This window comes from Chiloscyllium plagiosum, unplaced genomic scaffold (assembly GCF_037043375.1).
Source record: "Chiloscyllium plagiosum isolate Xiang-an unplaced genomic scaffold, Cpla_swu_hap1 HiC_scaffold_19, whole genome shotgun sequence".
Taxonomy (NCBI): Eukaryota; Metazoa; Chordata; class Chondrichthyes; order Orectolobiformes; family Hemiscylliidae; genus Chiloscyllium; species Chiloscyllium plagiosum.
The window spans coordinates 57,077,472-57,097,687 of NW_028270157.1; the positions used below are offsets into that span (position 1 = coordinate 57,077,472).

Consider the following 20,216-nt stretch of genomic DNA (forward strand, 5'->3'; position numbering starts at 1 on the left):
CACTGCACCCAGGAATTCCCTAACATCATTAAAGGTAGAGGATGATGAGTCCATGGTCTCCTTTTGACATGGCCCTATTCACATCAATAAACATCACCCTCGCCAAAGAAATACTGGCCTCCCCTTTTGTCAAACCAAGGACACCAACACCTGACAGCGCAACTCCATCAGCAAGGACAGCATCCTCCAACTAGTAGACCTGTACCTCTCAACCCACTTCACCTTCAATGACAAGATCTACAAACAAATCAATAAGACACTTATGGGATGACCAATATCAGGACTTTTAGCAGAAGCAGTTATGCAGAGGTTAGAATGAACAGCCCTTCCCAAGATTCAGCCCAAGCTTTGGGTCCGCTATGTGCACGGTATCCTTGTCATCACGAAACGCAACAAAAAAAGAAAACCACAAACACATAAACAACATCCTGACCAGTATAAAATTCACCAAAGAGAAAGAGAACAATAACAGACTCTCCTTCCTGGATGTCACAGTAGAACGAAAAGCCAATGGAGAGCTGCAGACCAGTGTCTACAGGAAAGCCACATTTTCACTGATCAGATACTCCAACTACAGGAGCAATCATCCCAACATCCACAATTGGAGTTGCATCACGACATTATTTAAATGAGCCACAACACACTGCAGCACCCAGGAACTAATGAGAAGCCAAGGAAAAATGCCTGTACAACAATGGTTACCTGATAAGCACAGTCTGCCATTCCTACACAACAGACCCAAACAAGAAGACACAACACGCCCAAAGACTCTAGCCACCCTGCCATACATGAATGATGTCTCTGAGATAACAACCAGACTACTCTGGCCCCTAGGCATCATAGCCCACAAACCTACCACCACACTGAAACAGCTGCTGATGAATTTTAAAGGACCCCATATCAACAACCAGCAGAATGAACATCATATACAAAATCCCCTGCAAGGACTGAAACAAACATTACATTGGACAAATAGGCAGAAAACTAGCCACCAGGATACATAAGCACCAACTAGCCACCAAAAAGACATGACCAAACATCACTGATATCCATTCGCACAGACGAAGAGAGACACCAGTTCAACTGTGACAATACATTCATCCTGGGACAGGCTAAAGAAAGACATGCACAGGAATTCCTTGAGGTCTGGCATTCAAACCAGAATTTCATTGACAAACAAGTCGATTTGGACCCCATTTGCCAACCTGTCAGAAACAGCACCGGAAGTGATATCACCCACTGCAACAAACTGAGACAAATAAATAGCAAGTGGGATAGAACACCAGAGACTCACCGATGATGTTATCTAGCATGGTGATGAAATGTCTGAGAACAAATTACTAACTCAGCAAGCAAACTTACAACTTGATATATGAACATTTTGGGTCTCCGACATTTCTCTGATTCTATTATCTTTGTGAATATAATATTGGGGACTAAGACTTTAGCAATGAGAGATTCAAGAAAAGTAGTCTTCTCCACTAGAACTGAGAAGACCGGATGATTGAGGTAAGTAGTAAAACATGTATTCTCATTGGCTACCATTTACAATGAGCAGGTACATATTTAATGAAAGAAGGAGACATTCGGTACGCACAAAACTTTATTAGGAAACGAATATTCTGAGACTCATTGTGAGAAGAATTCATAGTGAGGAAATGGATAAATAGAAGAAAACAGGTGTAGGGAAAAGGTAAAGAAATTGGTGTAGAAATGATTGTGTTTGAGAGAAAGAGAGGATGCACAGAGAAAAGGGAAACATTCCAGGATTAATCACCTTAGGTTGGCATTTCATGTAATAAAACTAACAAAATCCGTTTGATTAATTACGGTTGTCTTTTGAATTGTCTTTTCACATGTTTTCTGTTTTTCTACCTTTTCAAATCCCTTTTGTGGCCTCACTTATATCTTGACTATCCCTGGGTTTACTGCCTCATGTGGAATACCTTTAACTTAATCCACCTTACTGTCTGCCTCAGCTGCCTGAAATATTTAGGTTATGACACTTCAAAGTTTGTGCGAAGATTTGTAGCTCGGGTGCTCGTTGTTGTGGTTCTGTTCGCCGAGCTGGAAGTTTTTGTTGCAAACGTTTCGTCCCCTGGCTAGGCGACATCATCAGTGCTTGGGAGCCTCCTGCGAAGCGCTTCTTTGATGTTTCCTCCGATGTTTATAGTGGTCTGTCCCTGCCGCTTCCGGTTGTCAGTTTCAGCTGTCCGCTGTAGTGGTTGGTATATTGGGTCCAGGTCGACGTGTTTGTTGATGGAGTTTGTGGATGAATGCCATGCCTCTAGGAATTCCCTGGCTGTTCTCTGTCTGGCTTGCCCTATGATAGTAGTGTTGTCCCAGTCGAATTCATGTTGCTTGTTGTCTGCGTGTGTGGCTACTAAGGATAGCTGGTCGTGTCGTTTCGTGGCTAGTTGATGTTCATGGATGCGGATTGTTAGCTGTCTTCCTGTTTGTCCTATATAGTGTTTAGTGCAGTCCTTGCATGGTATTTTGTACACTACATTCGTCTTGCTCATGTTGGGTATCGGGTCCTTCGTTCTGGTGAGTTGTTGTCTGAGCGTGGCTGTTGGTTTGTGTGCCGTTATGAGTCCTCGGGGTCGCAGTAGTCTGGCAGTCAGTTCCGAGATGCTTCTGATGTATGGTAGTGTGGCATCAGCAGATGCCTAAGAGAAAGACCACGGAACGAGGACATACCACAACCAAAAGGACTAGCCACATCAGGAGCATCTCGGAACTGACTGCCAGACTACTACGACCCCTAGGACTCATAACGGCATACAAACCAACAGCCACGCTCAGACAACAACTCACCAGAACGAAGGACCCGATACCCAACATGAGCAAGACGAATGTAGTGTACAAAATACCATGCAAGGACTGCACTAAACACTATATAGGACAAACAGGAAGACAGCTAACAATCCGCATCCATGAACATCAACTAGCCACGAAACGACATGACCAGCTATCCTTTAGTAGCCACACACGCAGACAACAAGCAACATGAATTCGACTGGGACAGCACTACTATCATAGGGCAAGCCAGACAGAACAGCCAGGGAATTCCTAGAGGCATGGCATTCATCCACAAACTCCATCAACAAACACATCGACCTGGACCCAATATACCAACCACTACAGCGGACAGCTGAAACTGACAACCGGAAGCGGCAGGGACAGACCACTATAAACACCGGAGGAAACATCAAAGAAGCGCTTCGCAGGAGGCTCCCAAGCACTGATGATGTCGCCTAGCCAGGGGACGAAACGTTTGCAACAAAAACTTCCAGCTCGGCGAACAGAACCACAACAGGTTATGACACTGTCAACCAAGGTATTCTAATCTTGACTGAACTTCTTGTGTGCTAGTGTGTCCCTTTCTCAGACAGTAAACTGGATTAAGTCTCAGTAAACTTTACTGTCCACTTATAAATACAATTTGTATTCTGTTTAATGAAGTGCTGCACAAATCTGTGTGTTTTCCTGACAGATCTGGGATATTGGTGGACAGCCAAGATTCCGAAGCATGTGGGAGCGTTACTGCAGAGGAGTTAATGCTATTGTGTAAGTTTTCAATGATAAGTTGTGATCTTTCCACTAGTTTGAATGTCACATGTCTTACTTTCCTTCCTCCTGCCAACTAACTCCATTCCTTTTATTTGAGTTATTTTCGTGGTTCAACTGTTTGTCTTTCTTTTAGCTACATGGTGGACGCTGCAGACTTTGAAAAGATTGAAGCTTCAAAGAATGAACTTCACAACTTATTAGATAAACCACAGTTGCAAGGAATTCCAGTAAGTCTAACTTCTTAATCCTTGTGTTCAAGTTGTCTTGCAAAGTGCCTACATATTCAAATAGGACAATCTTATTCTTAAGTTTTCTACACCCTTTGCATTTAACTATGGAATTTGTATTTTCTATCTGCCAATGCCCTTTTTAAAGCAAAATGTTTTTTTTGTGCATCCTTCCAACTCAGTTTTTTTAAAAAATAATTCAAGCAATACAACCTCCACTGGTGTCTTGCTTGAGAGCAACTGTGTTTTGGATGAAAGTGCTCTTGAGAATTGCGGGATGCCAGTTTTGACATGTGGCACAAAACAATGAGCTTCATCTTTCAGTTGTGTCCCCAGTGCCATTTTTAAAATGGAGTCAGACTCTTACACATAAATAGAGCACAAAACTACAATGTTAACATGTTATACAGCAAACATTTTATTAACCAGAATGAATACGAGCTGGACTGTACCAGTTAATCAAGAGATTCACGCTAATCAATATAAATACAAGGACTAAATAATAGAAGCTTCCGAACCTATGACCTTTACTATCTTGAAGGACATGGGCTGCAGATCCATGGGATTGCATGAATGATGGCAGATGATTGAGTTACTTAATGGAGGAGGACACTCCACAAACACCCATCTTCAGTGTAAAAGATAAGGCTGAAGCATTTGCAACAGTCTTCAGTGTGAAATGCTGAGTGGGTTTTCCACCTTGGCCTCTCTCTATGGTCCCTATCATCACAGATGCCAGTCTTTAGCCAATTCGATTCCCTCCATAAGATATCAAGAAATGGGAGATGCACTAGACTCTGTAAAGGCCGTGGGCCCCTGATAATATTCCAGCGATAGTACTGAAGATTTGTCCTTGCTATTCCCCTTAAAAAGCTGTTCCAGTACAGCTACAATTATGGTATCTGCCTGACAATGTGGAAAATTGCCCAGGTATCTAAAGAAATCAGGGCAAATCTAAACTACCGAGTTATTGTCTCATCAGTCAACTCTCAATCAACAGTAAACCGATACAAGGAATCATCAACTGTGCAATCAACCAGCATTTACTTCACAATAACCTGCTCACTGGCATTCTGCTTGGCTTCCATTTGGGCCATTCAGGGTCATGGCCTCATTACAGCCTTGTTCAAACATGGATAAAAAACATGGAGGTGAGATCAGAGTGACTGCTTTTGACATCAACACCACATTTGACCGAGTGTGGCATCAAGGAGCCCCAGCAAAACTGGAATCATAGGAATTGGGAGAAAGCTTTCAACTGGTTGGAGTCATACCTAGCACAAAGGAGGATGGTTGTGGTTGTTGGAAATCAATCAGTCTAGTTATATGACATCTCTGCAGTAGTTCCTCAGTGTTTTGTCCTTGGCACAACTATTTTCAGTTGTTTTGTCTGCAGTCTTTCCTTCGTCATAATGTCAGAAGTTGAGATAATTGCACAATTCACCACTCAGATACTGAATCAGTACATGTCCAGTCCTTGCTGTGTTTGGACAATATCCAGCCTTAAGATGAGAAGTATCAAGTAACATTTTGTGTCACAAAAGTTCCAGGCAATGATCAGATCCAATAAGAGTAAATCTACCTGTTGACCATTGAATTGCTATTGCTGAATCCCTGGTATCAACATATATGGGGTTACCATTGACCAGAAATTAAACTGGGCTTGTCATATAAATATAGTAGCTTTTGGAGCATCATATATCATCTATAAGATATATTGCAAAATTCATGACATTAGTTTCCAATTCCACAACCACTTTTATCTAGAAGGGTAAGAGCATCAAATACATGGAAACACCATTGCCTGCAAATTAGTCTTCAAGCCACCTACTATCTTGACTTGGAAATATATCATTATTCCTTTCCTGTCATTGGATCAAAAGCTGGAATTTCCCTTCTATTAGCATTGTTGGAGTACCTACACCACTGAAATCAATTGATCGCTAGCACTTTCTCATTGGCAATTAGGGATGAACAATAGTTGCTGGCATGCACCAAATGCTACAAAAGTAACAATTCATTTACTTTTGCCTTTGTTAACACATTGAAGCAATAAAATAGGATCTGATAACAATTGTAGAGACCTGACACAGGATGCAAGGATTGAGACTTGAAGACTGAGGGTTATATGATTCAAGAAAACTGGAAAGCTAGTTGAAGGTGAGGGGTAGAACTGTTAACCAAGAATGGAATTTGTGCAGAAGTTGGAGATAACCTTGGTTCAAGAGAACAGGATAAAGAATCAGTTTGGGTGGACTTGAGAAATGGTAGAGGAAAGAAGTCACATGGTGGAGTGGTCTCCAGCAAACCCTCACCCCCACCCCACCCCCCCAACACCACCGAATCAATAACCAGAATGTAGTACAAAGTATACAGTAAGAAATATTGATTGCTTGTAATAAAGGATACCAATAAGCACATGTAACTTTTTTATCTGCACGCTAACTGGAAATATCAGATTTACAGTAGTAGCCTGGATGAGGAGTTCATTGAATGCTTTTGAATTAGTTTCTTAGAGCAGCGTATTTTATATATCAGACTTGGTATTGTGTAATGTGACAGGATAAATGAATGACTACCGAGTAAAGGCACCCAGAGGTAGCACTGACCACAATCTGATTTGAGTTTTACATTTGTTTGAAAAGGAGAGGATTGAATCTAGGACTGGTATTTTAAACCTAATTCAGAGCCACTTGTGGATATGAAAACTGCGCTGGCTGAAGTGAACTGGCAATCTATATTCCAACAATTGAGGCACAGTGGCAGGCACTGAAGGAATGCTCAGAATAAGTATATTATCATAAAAAGAATTTCTAAAGGGAGGACCCACCATTCTTGGTTAACTAAGCCAAATACGTAAAACTTCACAAATGAGTGGAAGATCAGATGATTGGACAAAATACAAAGAATGGCAGAGAATAACTGAACAGTTGATCAGAAAGAAGAAATTTAGCTTCTGACAAGAAGCTAGCTAGTAATGTAAAAATGAGTAACTAGTTTCTGCAAAGTTTCTACTTAAAAAGGCAAACAGTAAGTGAGTAAGAATGGGAATTTAATAATCAATTACAATGAAATGCAAATGGAATGAATAAATATAAGATCCTAAATTGCCTTGACAATGTGTATGTGAGAGCACGTTTCCTCTTGTGGATGAGTCCAGAATGAGGGAGCTTTTTTTTTTTTAAAAAATTAGGGGTTGTCCTTCTAGGACACAAACATGGAGAACTTTTTTTCTTTCAGAGGGTTGTGCAACTTTAGACCACTCTATCTCAGAGATGATGAAATATTGAATATTTTGAAGACCAAAGGCTTCTCACTAGACAAAGAGAATGAAAGCTAATTGGAGGTGCTTGGTAATGTATACAAAAACACAAACAAACCAGCCATGATTATTGAATGGTGGATCACAGTCAGGGGCTGAATGGTCCATCACTGCTCCTATTTTGTCTGTTTGCACTTTGTTTAGGTTGTTGAACAGAGTCTGAGATAGTGCTCTTCTCTACAAACCCTGAAATACCAGGGCAGGGTGGTGAGGTGTGTAGTTGCTCAAAATCAAACATTATGTTGACAAAAGCTACAATTTTAAACTGAATTCAACTGTTAGGAAGGAAAAAAAAAGATAACCCCAGGTATGACCAAACAGAAAGCTTAAAACAACAGTATGACTAAATCGCTATTGTGGCTCTCCATGCCATTCCTCCTCAGTCAATAGCTTATTTGGCTAGTCAATAGGAAAAGAGTTTGGGACATAATTTTCTGTGCCAGGGCATCTAATAACACTTTTCTTTTTTCTTTTTTTCTTTTTTTTTCTCTTTTCTTTCTTTCTTTTTCTCTTTTTTTTTTCTTTTCCTTTTTTAAAAAAAAACATTCATTCTTGGGTTGTGGAAGACCGTCATTTGGTTCCCCCTCTTTTTTTTTTTCCCGCTTAATTTAGTCATCGGGTCATTGAGAGGTACAGCACGGAAACAGACCTTTCAGTCCCAGTCCTAGCACCTTTTTAGGATTTTAAATTAATTTATTCCCAAACTTTAGAAAGTACAAGTTGCCAGTGTTATACTGAGAGAAAACAACTAAGACCTGAGTCAACAGAGCATGTAACTCCTTAAATATCAGATTGAAGGATTGTGAAAATAATAGTGCATGGAAGTGCACGTTTGAGTGAGTAAATTCAATACCAAATCAGATCCATAAAGAGAAATAAACAATAAAAGAAGGATTGGATGACAATAGAGAGAAAAAAGTAAAGGATATGTATAACAAAATGAATTTGAAATTTATACATTTTTAAGAGCAACAACAATTAATTTGAATGGATGAAATTCCATACTTGTAATGGTTTTCAGTCCTGGGAAGTTGATTTGAAAGAGTACTTAGCCAGGAACAAACACTCTGTAGTGAGCTTAAGTTTGTATTTGCTGCACATATACAGCAAATTTATACCTTTCACTACTTTTTAATTGTGATATGCCATTTTTCTGAAGCTAACAGCAGATGGTAATTCGTCAGACAGTGACATTTGGATAGCTGTCTTGCCAAAAGTTGCTGTGGCCTTTCTGCACAATTAATTATTAGTGTCATTAGCCTCACAGTTAATATGACGGCAAGATATAGAGCATTGTTTTATGGATTTATAACAATCCAAAGTTAGTGCACACACACAATAAAGAATGTTAAAACATTTCTAAAAGCTGTAGACATCCAATATACAATACAGACAGGATTGCCTTATTAGGGCAGTTGGTATGATGCAGTTACCTGACTCTGCATTCAACTCATAAGACTCTGGTTCAGATCTATACCAATTTGAGAGGTGAAAGTGTCCTTTTAATGATTTTGGCCTAATAATAATTTAGGGAAAGTAAAGGTGGTTGCTGTAGAAAATGGCTATTTGTTAGGTCTTTTTGACTGCTACCCTCTGAGTTCTGTAAATTGGCCAACACAAGTGCTGGATTTGCTGTAAACATCTATTGCTTGTTGTCAGAGTTTGCAGAATGAGTCCCTGGGTCAAGGCATATTCCTCCTTCTTTGTGAACATTAAGAGTGAACCGTGGAGTATGAAAGTCAAAATAGGACAGACCCTGTAAGCATGAAGTATGCTCTCATTTTTTTCCTGGTGCTAGCCCACAAAGTTATTGAGTTCCCTTTCACGACAATGATGATGGAATTTATCATCACGATTCCCCAGGTCACCAGCTGAGTACTATAACAACGTCACTTTGTAGCGTCTCACATTCTGCACATACTCAGGTTATTGTATGTATGAGAACTCTGGGACTAATACCACAGCTAAACTATGCGGTAATGGTTTTAAAGAAAGAACTTGGTGCTACATGATGACCATTTGCAAGTTCAAGCACTTTGTAAAGCATGAAACGTTCTCCGCTAAAGTCAGTGTTAGATGGAAGAATCGCAGCAGCTGATTTGTGTGCAGCAAGAACTCACAGCAACAATGTAATTGTGGAAGAATGAGGATTTTTCTTGAATATTTTCAGCACTAAAAAGCACTCTGAGGTGATTAGATAAGGTTTTATGCTGAAGTGCATGTTTAACACAACAGGCCATTTTGGTCAAGGAGTTCAAGCTCACTCTCAGAATGAGTGTCTGGAGAATTATTAGGAGCTGATTTCCATTTAAATTCCTGGGCTACCACAAGATATAGGCTGTAAGTCATTTTGGTTGATAATACTTGACCTAATAATGTCTCATAACTGAGAAAAGCTGATATCCAGTAATCTAGATGGTGCTAGAGATTGAATTTCTGTTTGTAAAAGAAAAATACTCTTAAAGTGTTCATTATACTGCTGGAGGATTGAAGAGAAGATTTTTCTAGCACAGTGTTTTCATCCACACTCTTAAAATTTATTGTGGAAATTAATAGAACATAGAACAGTACAGGCCCTTCGGCCCTCAATGTTGTGCCAGCCTTTTATCCTACACTAAGATCAGACTATCCTACACACCCTTCATTGTATTAACTTCCATACGCCTATCCAAGAGTCGCTTAAATGTCCCTCATGTATCTTGACTCTACTAACACTGCTGGCAGTGTATTTCACATACCCACCTCTGTAAAAAGACTGCATCTAAAAAGAATTAGTACTGTGCTACTCTCTTATTTGGACTTCCTTTCTTCTGGTTCTGATAAGGAGTGCTCCTTTACTCATATCTTGCTAGGGGTTTCCTTTGCAAAAGTTACTCCATGAAAGATGAATGCATGCAAGTTTAAATTATAATAATCAACAACTAAAAGCATAATTGCATGGTAAATCGAGATTTGCAAACAGACAGTAACCAGCGTCATGATCCTAATGGGAAGATCGCAAGTCATGACCCATGATTTGATGAGTCATCACAAATGTGAAAATGACCAATTTAATTTCCGACTGAAAGAGACCACTATCTTAAAAAAAAAACTCACCAAGTTTCATCATTAAATAAGTAAAGCAAACTTATTTAATACAACAAATGTATCCTGTAAAGTGGCAAAATTAATTGCTTCTAAGGAAATATAAGCTAGGTCACTTTAAAATCAAACATGCTGATATTAATTCACAAATGTGATATACAAGACAGGGAGCTTTACAGAAATATCATGGGTGAAAACCATAGGTAAACAGGAAGACATTTTGTGGATTAAGTACCCAAACTATAAGATTGGAATATGGCGGCTTGCTACAGTCTGGTCTTTAGCAAGGAAAATTTCTGTTTGCAGTGATCCTCCATTCAGTAGCTGGTCAGTTGGACCTAGCTTTTTGCTTGAGTTGAAAGTACTTCTCTTCAGAAATTTGTTTTTACTGTTTTTCTTCCACTCTCACATGGAGGGGGAGGGAGAGAGAAAGAGAGAGATCTGCCTTGGTTGTCGGCTTTGGAAGATCCTGGCGCTCTTATTTCAGTCCTTTTAACAAGTTAACTTAACTAATCAAAAGCTGTTGCTGGCCAGTTTTTATTGCAAAGATATCTTGTGTCAGCATGTCTCAAAGGTGTTAAATCCCACTTTCCAAAAGTTACATGACCTTGTGTAACCAGTTGATAGGATTGAACATCTTCAACATTCACTCCGATGCACAGTGTCAGTACTTTATACTGTCAACACTAAACATCTGTTTTGTACTAGATGCACTGCAGCAACTCCCTAATGCTCCTTAAGCAACACCTTCCAAATCCGTGACCTCTGTCACGTAGACGGACAAATGAGAGTATTGCCACCTGCAGGACACGCACAATTCTGACTTGGAGCTTAATTACTCTTCCTTCACTGTGGCTGGGTTAAAGTGTTGGAACTCCCTTCCTATTGGCACCGTGGGTTTACCTATATCACATGGACTGTAGTGGTTGAAGAAGACAGCTCATCACCATAATCTTGAGGGAAATTAGGGATGGGTAACAAATGCTGCAGGCCCAACCAGTGAAGCTCACATCCTGTGAATGAATATAAAAGATAAGCATTCTGTGAACTGTGAGCGTACTGCTCTTTAAATCAGGTGATCTGGCTCCAGCATTCTAAACCTAACTTTTGGTTGTCGTAGATCTATAAAAGTAAACTTGTTAATGTTCCCGCTAAAACTGAATTGAAACAAAATTCAATATAAATGTTAAATATTCAAACACCCGTCAGAAGTGTTTACTAAGATTCCATACCAGGGGTTAGTAAATAAATTTAGAATGCACAGAACTGGGAAAATTATATGGATTAAGAATGGGTTAACTGACAAAGTAGGAACTCACTGACCATTCTTGGGCTGGCAGGCTGTTACTAGTGAGATACCGCAAGGGTCAATGCTTAGTCCACAACTATTTGTAATCTCTTTCAATGATTTGAATGTGGAAACCAATTATAATGTTTCCATATTTGTTGATGACACCAAACAGTGTGGGAATGTGTGGACATTGGAAAGAGGCTTCAAGAAGGCATAGACTAGATACGTTTTAACATTTGAGATGGAATTTAATGCGAATAAATGTGAAGTTATTCACTGCAGTAGAAAAAGATAGAGAATATTTCTTAAACAGAGAGAGATTGGGAAGTGCAGGTATGCCAACTATGCTGGGTGTCCTTGTTTAATGACTTGCAAAAAAAAAGTCAGCACCTATATGAGGCAAATAATTTAGGGGCCTTCATTGCAAGAGGTTTTCCGTACAGCTATAAAGATATCTTACTGCCATTGTACTGAGCCTTGGTGATATCCCCCCCCCCACCAGAGTATTGCAGAATTTAGGACTCTTCTAAGGAGGAGTATTCTTGCCCATGGAAGGAGTGCAGTGGAAATTTATCAGATTAATCCCTGGGGTGGTGGACTTGTCTAGGAAGAAATTGAGGAGACTACATCTGTATTTTTGAGTTTCATAGAATGAGGGGTGGTTTCAGTGAAATTCTCAAAATCCTCACAGTGTGGCTTTGAATAATATGTCCCTTGGCTGGTGAGTCTAAAACCATGATAAGGCTGTTTAAGACTAAGATGAAGAGGAATTTCTTCACTCTTGGGATGGTGGAACTTTGAACTTTTGTGCCCCAGAGGGCTGTGGAAGCTCAATCATTGAACAGGACTAAGACGCTAATGACATTAAGGGATATAGAGCTAAGACAGGATAGTGACATTGAGATAGGTAATCTAATTGAATGGTGAATCAGGCTTGACTGGCTAAATGGCCTGTTTCTATCTCTACAATATGATGCTCCTCATGCCTGTCCACCAGAATCCACAGTCATTTGTAGCCAAGATGATAAGAAGCTGAAATTCATAAGAAATTTAAAAATATTTCTGATTGCTGGTAACTTGTAAAGATCAGTTATATTTTCACATTGCCAGGCTGGTTCAAGTAAATATAGCTTCAGCTTTAGTGACAGAGAACTGAAACTTCTAAATGTCTTGAAGTGAAAGTTTGCAAATAAAATAGTGATTTGTTTACTTATTGGTTTTGTTAGCTGTGATGCTTAACAAATTCAAATGTGATGGCACTGAATGTAATTAAACAACACCTGTTACTTGTAATATAGGCATGTTTGTCTTGTTCGCTCATTAACATGTTATCTTTTTGTAGCCAGTGTTAAATACACTCGTGAGTAATTGCATTTCTCAGCAGGGTGGTGGGATAGCAAGATTTGCTAGAGCCACTTCAAGCTTGCCTGCACTACCTAAAACCAGTGTGCAGTGGAATTGCAATCAATCTGGCAAGGAACTGCAACTGATTTGAAGAAGAGACGTGGGCAAGAAAAAGACTGAATTATGGGGCAAAAAGGCAGATAGAATGTTTCCACATTTCTCCGATGCTGTACATGTTTCGGGAGAAGTTGATCGGAGGAGAGGAGCCCTCTACCCATAGCAGATGGGAAGCCCTGTGAAGGCAGTGGGAGAAGATAGCTATAGGTGTGCATGCCAGCAGTCTAGCTCTGCAAATGTTTTTGCTTGTCTAATTCCCCATCTCCCTTTCCACTGCACACCCCTCATCCCGCAAATTGTCTTCTGATTTACAAGCTGCAGATAATGTAAACCATATGGCCATAAGACAGGAATGGAAGTAAGGCCATTCGGCCCATCGCGTCCATTCCGCCATTCAATCATGGCTGACAGGCATTTCAACTCCACTTACCCTCATTCTCCCCGTAGCCCTTAATTCCTTGTGACATCAAGAAATTATCAATCTCTGTCTTGAAGACATTTAGCGTCCCAGCCTCCACTGCACTCTGCGGCAATGAATTCCACAGGCCCACCATTCTCTGGTTGAAGAAATGTCTCCGCATTTCTGTTCTGAATTTACCCCCTCTAATTCTAAGGCTGTGTCCATGGGTCCTAGTCTCCTCGCCTAATGGAAACAATTTCCTAGCGTCCACCCTTTCCAAGCCATGTAAACATTCACCTATTGCTTTTTCTCAGCTTCCCTCAGCACCAGCCCACCATTGTGCCACCTCCTTCCAAATACTCAAACATTGCAACCCTAGGTAGGCAGTGATTGAGATTTAAAAAAAAACTTCCTCTCCCTCAGTAACAGCCATCAGCTCAGATTCTTGCAGTCTGCACACTTCAAAGGACAGCTTGGTGGTAAGATCTGTACATGGTTAGACATGGATCTCTTCTCCATTTCTGGTGACCGGCTCAACGCCAACCCACCAACTCCCACAACTACCTAGACTACACCTCCTCCCACCCCTGTAAAAATACTATCCCATACTCCCAATTCTTCCATCTCTGCCATATCTGCTCCCAGGAGGAGCAACTCCACTCCAGAACTTCCCAGATGGTCTGCTATTTCATGGAACGCAATTTCCCCTCCCATGTGGTCAACAATGCCCTCCAGTGCATCTCCTCCACTTCCCGCACCTCTGCCCTTGAACCGCAACAAGGTTAGAATCCCCGCGGTCCTCCTCTTCCACGCTACTAATCTCTAGATACAACTCATTATTCTTCGCCATTTCTGCCACCTACAGTCAGACCCCACCACCAAGGATATATTTCCCTCCCGACCCCTCTCTGCAAAATGCTTATACCATTCCCTCTGACTCTCTGTGTGGAGTTTGCACATTCTCCCTGTGTCTGCGTGGGTTTCCTCCCGGGTACTCCGGTTTCCTCCCACAAGCCTAAAAAATGTGCAGGTTAGGTGAATTGGCCATGCTAAATTGCCCGTAGTGTTAGGTGAAGGGGTAAATGTAGGGGAATGGGTCTGGGTGGGTTGCGCTTCGGCGGAGCGGTGTGGACTTGTTGGTCCGAAGGGCCTGTTTCCACACTGTAAGTAATCTAATCTCTCGTTAGGTCCATGCACCCCACCAATCCACCCTCCACTCCCGGCACCTTTCCTTGCCACTGTAAGAGGTGTAAAACCTGCTCCCACACCTCCCCGTCCTATCCATCAAGGCTCCAAAGGATCCTTGCACATCCGACAGAGATTTCCCTGCACATCCAAACACCTCAGCTACTGTGTCCATTGTTCTTGATGTGGTCTCCTCTACATTACAGAGACAGGCTGCCAACTTGCAGAATGTTTCAGGGAACATCTCTGGGACACAGGAACTAAGCTGCCTCACCATCCTGTGACTGACCACTTCAACTCTCCCTCCCACTCCACCAAGGATATGCAAACCCTGGGCCTTCTCCACCACCAAATCCTAGCCAGCTGATGGCTGGAGGAAGAACGCCTCATCTTCTGCCTTGGGACCCTCTAACCACTCTGGATCAATATGGATTTCACCAGTTTCCTCCTCTCCCTTCCTCCCCACCTTTATCCCAGATCCAACACTCCAACTTGGCACCGCCATCTTGAACTGTCCCATCTACCCGCTGAACCCTCCACTCTGACCTATCACCAGCACCCCCCCACCTTCTTCTACCTATTGCCTTCCAAGCTACCTTCCACCTCAGCCCCATCCCCACCCCCTTTCTCCTATTTATCTCTTTTCCCGCCCAACATTCCTGAAAAAAGTGCTTATGCTCGAAACAAAATGTTGACTTTCCTGCTCCTCGGATGCTGCCTGACTGGCTGTGCTTTTCCAGCACCACACTCTCAGCTCTGACACTTCAGCATCTGCAATCCTCACTTTCTCCATGATTAGACACTACACAGGAGTTGAAAAGGTAACAGTTTGCCAGAGGGTAAGGTCAACAATGAATTCTACTGCAAAGGCCTCATGAAATTTTTGGGGTGGGGTAATGGGAAAGGTTGCTGGTGCTGAAATACTTGGCCAGCCATAAAGTCTGCACTGTCAATGAGATGTCCAACACCAATGTGGCACAAAGTCATAGAGGCCGAGAGATGTGCATCACAGAAACAAACCCTTCCATCCAACTCCTCCTTGGCAACCAGATATCCTAAATTAATCTAGTCCCATTTGCCAGCGACCTTCTTATTCATATACCCACCCAGAAGCCTTTTAAATGTTGCAATTGTACCAGCCTCTGGCAGCTCATTCCATACCCGTACCACCCTCTGTGTGAAAAAGTTGCCCCTTAGGTCCCTTTTATATCTTTGCCCTTTCACCGTAAACCTATGCCCTCTAGTTCTGGACTCCCTCACCCCATGGAAAAGACATTAACAATTCATCCTATCACGCCTTGCATGATTTTATAAATCTCTATAAAGGTCACTCCTCAGCCTCTGCCACACCAGGGAAAATAGCCCTAGCCTTTTCAGCCTCTCCCTGTAGCTCAAATCCTTCAAACCTGGCAGCATCCTTGTAAATCTTTTCTGCACTGTTTCAAGTTTCACAATATCCCTCCTATAGGAAGGAGACCAGAATTGCACGCAATATTCCAAAAGTGACCGAACCAATGTCCTGTACAGCTGCAACATGACCTCCCAACTCCTGTACTCAGTATCCTGACCAATAAAGGAAAGCATACCAAACACCTTTTTCACTCTCCTATCTAGCTGTGACTCTACTTTCAAGGAGCTAAGGAACACGGAACTTTTTCATGCAGAGGGCGGTGTGTGTATAGAATGAGCTGCCGGGGAAGTGGTGGAGGCTGGTACACTTACAACATTTAAAAGGCATCTGGATGGGTATGTGAGTAGGAAGGGTTGAGAGGGATATGGGCCAAGTGCTGGCAAATGGGACTGGATTAATTTAGGAGTTGGCATGGACATGTTGGACCAAAGGGTCTGTTTCCATGTTGTGCATCTCTATGACTCCATGAAATTTAGTTCCTAAGAAAAGTCTTATTGACTCGATGTTAATTCTGTTTCTCTCTCCTCAGCTGCTGTCAGACCTGCATTTTCTGTTTTAAGTTCAGATTTCCAGTACTTGCAGTATTTTAATTTTGTATTTCTGTAATTTGATGATAAGGTTACTTTGTATGCATGATTTTACAAAAAAGGACATTAAGACATCCTGAGTATGATAGATCTGTGCTCTTTTATCATGCATTACATGTATTTAGCAAAAGAGCTGTTGTTCTTTAAAAAGCATCTAGATGGATATATGACTAGGAAGGGTTGAGAGGGATTTGGTCCACATGCTGGCAAATGGGTTTAAATTAATTTAGGATATCTGGTTGGCATGGATGAGTTGGACTGAAAGGTCTGTTTCTGTGCTGTATATCTCTATGATTCTAAGTGCATTTGTGTTTAGAGTGGTGATTTACTTCCTTCCAGATAATGGGTACACATCCCCTGCAATCTTGTTTCTAAGCAGGTTTTACACAGATGACCCATGCTAGCCTTGATTTAAAATTGAAATGTCAGGAGCACATGATTTTGCTCTTCTGATTACAGCAGTTGTTAGTGTTTACAAGGTGATGAACGATTAGTGTATATATAAAAGAAAAGGCTGTTTAATCATACATTTGTACTTATTCTGATTTCAGATGTAATCCACTACATGTCACGCCCAATTCAGTTTTGATTGCTTTTCTTTGTTTTGTAACAAACCTGTTATTGCCATCTTTTTTTAAGGTGGAACTCTAAAGGGCAGGAGGTTAAAAACTCTGGATCCTTTTTTATGCAGTGGTTCCTGACCACAGAAATGGGTCAGTCAAGTAAGCAAAACAAGGGTAAAGCATGAATATCTGCCTCATCAGCCTATACCTTCTTATGCCCCAGTTTCATGTCTTTTTACTTCAAGTCTGTGCTTCCCATCATATTCCATACTGTTTTTGAGGGCAGAGATGTCTGTATCTGGGCCTGTCTCTTATACTGTGTCTTTTGAACTCTTCTACTATCTTTTTTTAAATCATGGTTTTGATTACCTCTCCTAACTCTGCCACAATTCCTTGAAATTTGTTTCTCTCTCTCTATTTGTGAAGTTGTTTTTCTAGTACTTGTGATATTGAAGGTGATGTAGAATTAATGGAAGACTTGAAGTACTTGACGAAAGTGTCTCTTGTAAAGAAGGTTGCAAAATTCTACAATGCAACTTTAACCCACAGCATCTAAGCAGAGCCTCCCTGTGTCTGTGTGGGTTTCCTCCGGGTGCTCCGGTTTCCTCCCACCGTCCAAAAATGTGCAGGTTAGGTGAATTGGCCATGCCAAATTGCCCATAGTGTTAGGTGAAGGGGTAAAGGTAGGGGAATGGGTCTGGGTGGTTTGCGCTTTGGTGGGTCGGTGGGGACTTGTTGGGCCGAAGGGCCTGTTTCCACACTAAGTAATCTAATCTTAAAAAAAAAACCTAATGTAGGTCTAAGTGATGTGTGCTGTGACAAGTAGTCTGGAAAGTCTTGTCGCAAAGTCGGAGGCAACTTGCTGCATCTCTTTTGCAATGGCTGCATGGCAAGGCCAGATTCTCACCAGGCATTGATGAGTTTTCAATCGAGGGGAAATATAACTTGTTAAGCATCTCATTCATACCACAACTTGCCTCATTAATACCCAGCTTCCCATTGACTGAACACACCGAACAAGCTAGATGTCAAGAGTTCTCGACATCGAAGTCAGAGTGGAAACCTTGCAACTTCAGCACACTGCTAGCTGTGAGATGGCTCTGTGTTGTTCAGCACCAAACAGCATCTCAGGGCACCGTCCATGGTCATCAGCCAATGTGCATCTCTATGGACTTTAGTAATTGACATTAACCAAGTCCACATGACCATTAATGACACCTCTCTGATTCTCTAGGCCACTCAGGAAGTGCAAAGGTATGTTGCAGGCCACATCAAAAGCTTGCATTACAAGGCTGTGGCAAGGACGCTTTAATGCGGAGACCGACACCTCCACCTCCCGGATTAGAGCAGGCCACAGCTTGGGGCTGCTCACTTGTTCTTCTGGTGCTTGCTCACTTAGTGCTTAGCTGCATGTGCACGGCATTCCTGCCTTGCCTTGCAGTGTCGATTCGCCCAGTCACAATAACCGAGCAGTTTACTTGCTGGTCAGCAGTCCTCACTCACTTAATGAGGTATACGTCTTGCTGTGTGCTGTGTCAACATAACACTCCCTCCATATGCAGACAGCTTGTGTGGTAAGCACAGTGCAGGTACAGCAAGCAGGCAGCCTTGTCTCAAAGTCTTTGGTGAATTGTCCTCACCGAAGACCATGGAAGTATCTGTTAACACCATAAGGCAGTGAGGCCTCCAGCATCTGGTTGGGGGGGACATGGCTCTGCAGTCTATGGAGTAGGTCACAGTCTGTCCTGAGGGTCCACAGCAGCCGATCTGGAGGGTAGGGCTAGTGGGGGTGGGGTGGAGATCTACAGCCATTAGCCAGGGATCTGGGCACTTCTTGTAAGGTTGGAGTGGGGCAATAATATTTGTAAGAGGGGTTCCACTGAAATATGACCAGGAAGGGATCATGCAGAAGTGAGCATTTGTCCACAGTCAATAGCACCCTGGCTTCAAGTGGGGATCGAATCAGTGTGTGCCCACACCAGCCATGGTCATCTCTCATATGCCAGGGGCAGGTGGGAAAGTTGAAGAGGCTTCCGCAGAAAGGTTGGGGTGGGGACAGCAAAAAGCCTATGAGGTTCATGGGAACACCTATCGAGAAAAAAGTCTCACCAGCAAATTCAGGGGGAGGTCAGAATCCATTTGCCAAAGAGCACTCACAATCGTCTTCCAGCCTTCTAGTAATCAGAATGACGCATGGGATAGCAATTGCAGCCACACCTGGAATGTTCAGGGTAAGTGACTTTACTGGTGAGGGAGGGGGCTACAGGCGCGACAGGTAAGGTATTTTGAAGGGAAACGCCATTACACACAGACCTGTGCCCCATAAGGACACCGACCTGCAGGGCTTCCTAAAAGCTGGTGATCCTAATGCTTCCTGTGTGCCATTCACCTCCTCCTGCCCCAGATACTACAGGTCAATTCATTCATACCTTTTATACACCGACACCAGGGAAAGTATAGGGTATCTTACATGGTGCCAACAGGACAAACAAACGCATGTAGGACCAAATCATCACATGATTATAAAAATACCAATTCATGCTCAGCAGAGGGTTCTTAGAATCCTAGAGATGTACAGCACAAACAGACCCGTCATTCGAACTTGTCCATGCTGATTAGATATCTTAAATTAATTTAATCCCATTTACCAGCATTTGGCTCATATCCCTTTTAAATGCCCCTTATTCACATACCCATTCGGATGCCCAGCCTCCACAACTTCCTCTGGCAGCTCATTCCATACACGCACCATCCCATGTATGAAAATGTTGCCCCTTTAGTCCCTTTTAAATCTTTGCCCCCTTACCTTAAACCTATGCCCTCTAGTTTTGGACTCCTGTGCCCTGGGGAAAAGACCTTGGCTATTCACCCCTCAAGATTTTATAAACTTCTATTCAGAACTTCAGAAAAGGTTGACCAGGATGTTGCTGGGACTGGAGGGTTTAGTTACAAGGGGAGGCTGATAGGCTGGGACTCTTTTTACTGGAACATGCCAGGTTGAATGGTGACATTATAGAGGTTTATACAATCATGAGGGGTATAGATAAGGTGAATAGCAAAGGTCTATTCCCCAGGGCGGGGGGAGTTCAAAACTAGGGGGCATATTTTTAAG

The 20,216-nt window shown here is 42.1% G+C and overlaps 1 protein-coding gene across 1 annotated transcript in view; it reads left to right on the forward strand.

Moving 5' to 3' along the window:
* Positions 1–20,216, forward strand: part of LOC122559532 (ADP-ribosylation factor-like protein 8B-A) — a 94,284-nt gene that overhangs the window by 43,283 nt on the left and 30,785 nt on the right. The window contains exons 3-4 of the mRNA XM_043709139.2: positions 3,497–3,570; positions 3,707–3,800. Coding sequence (XP_043565074.1) covers positions 3,497–3,570; positions 3,707–3,800 — 168 coding nt within the window. The remainder of the gene's footprint in view (positions 1–3,496; positions 3,571–3,706; positions 3,801–20,216) is intronic.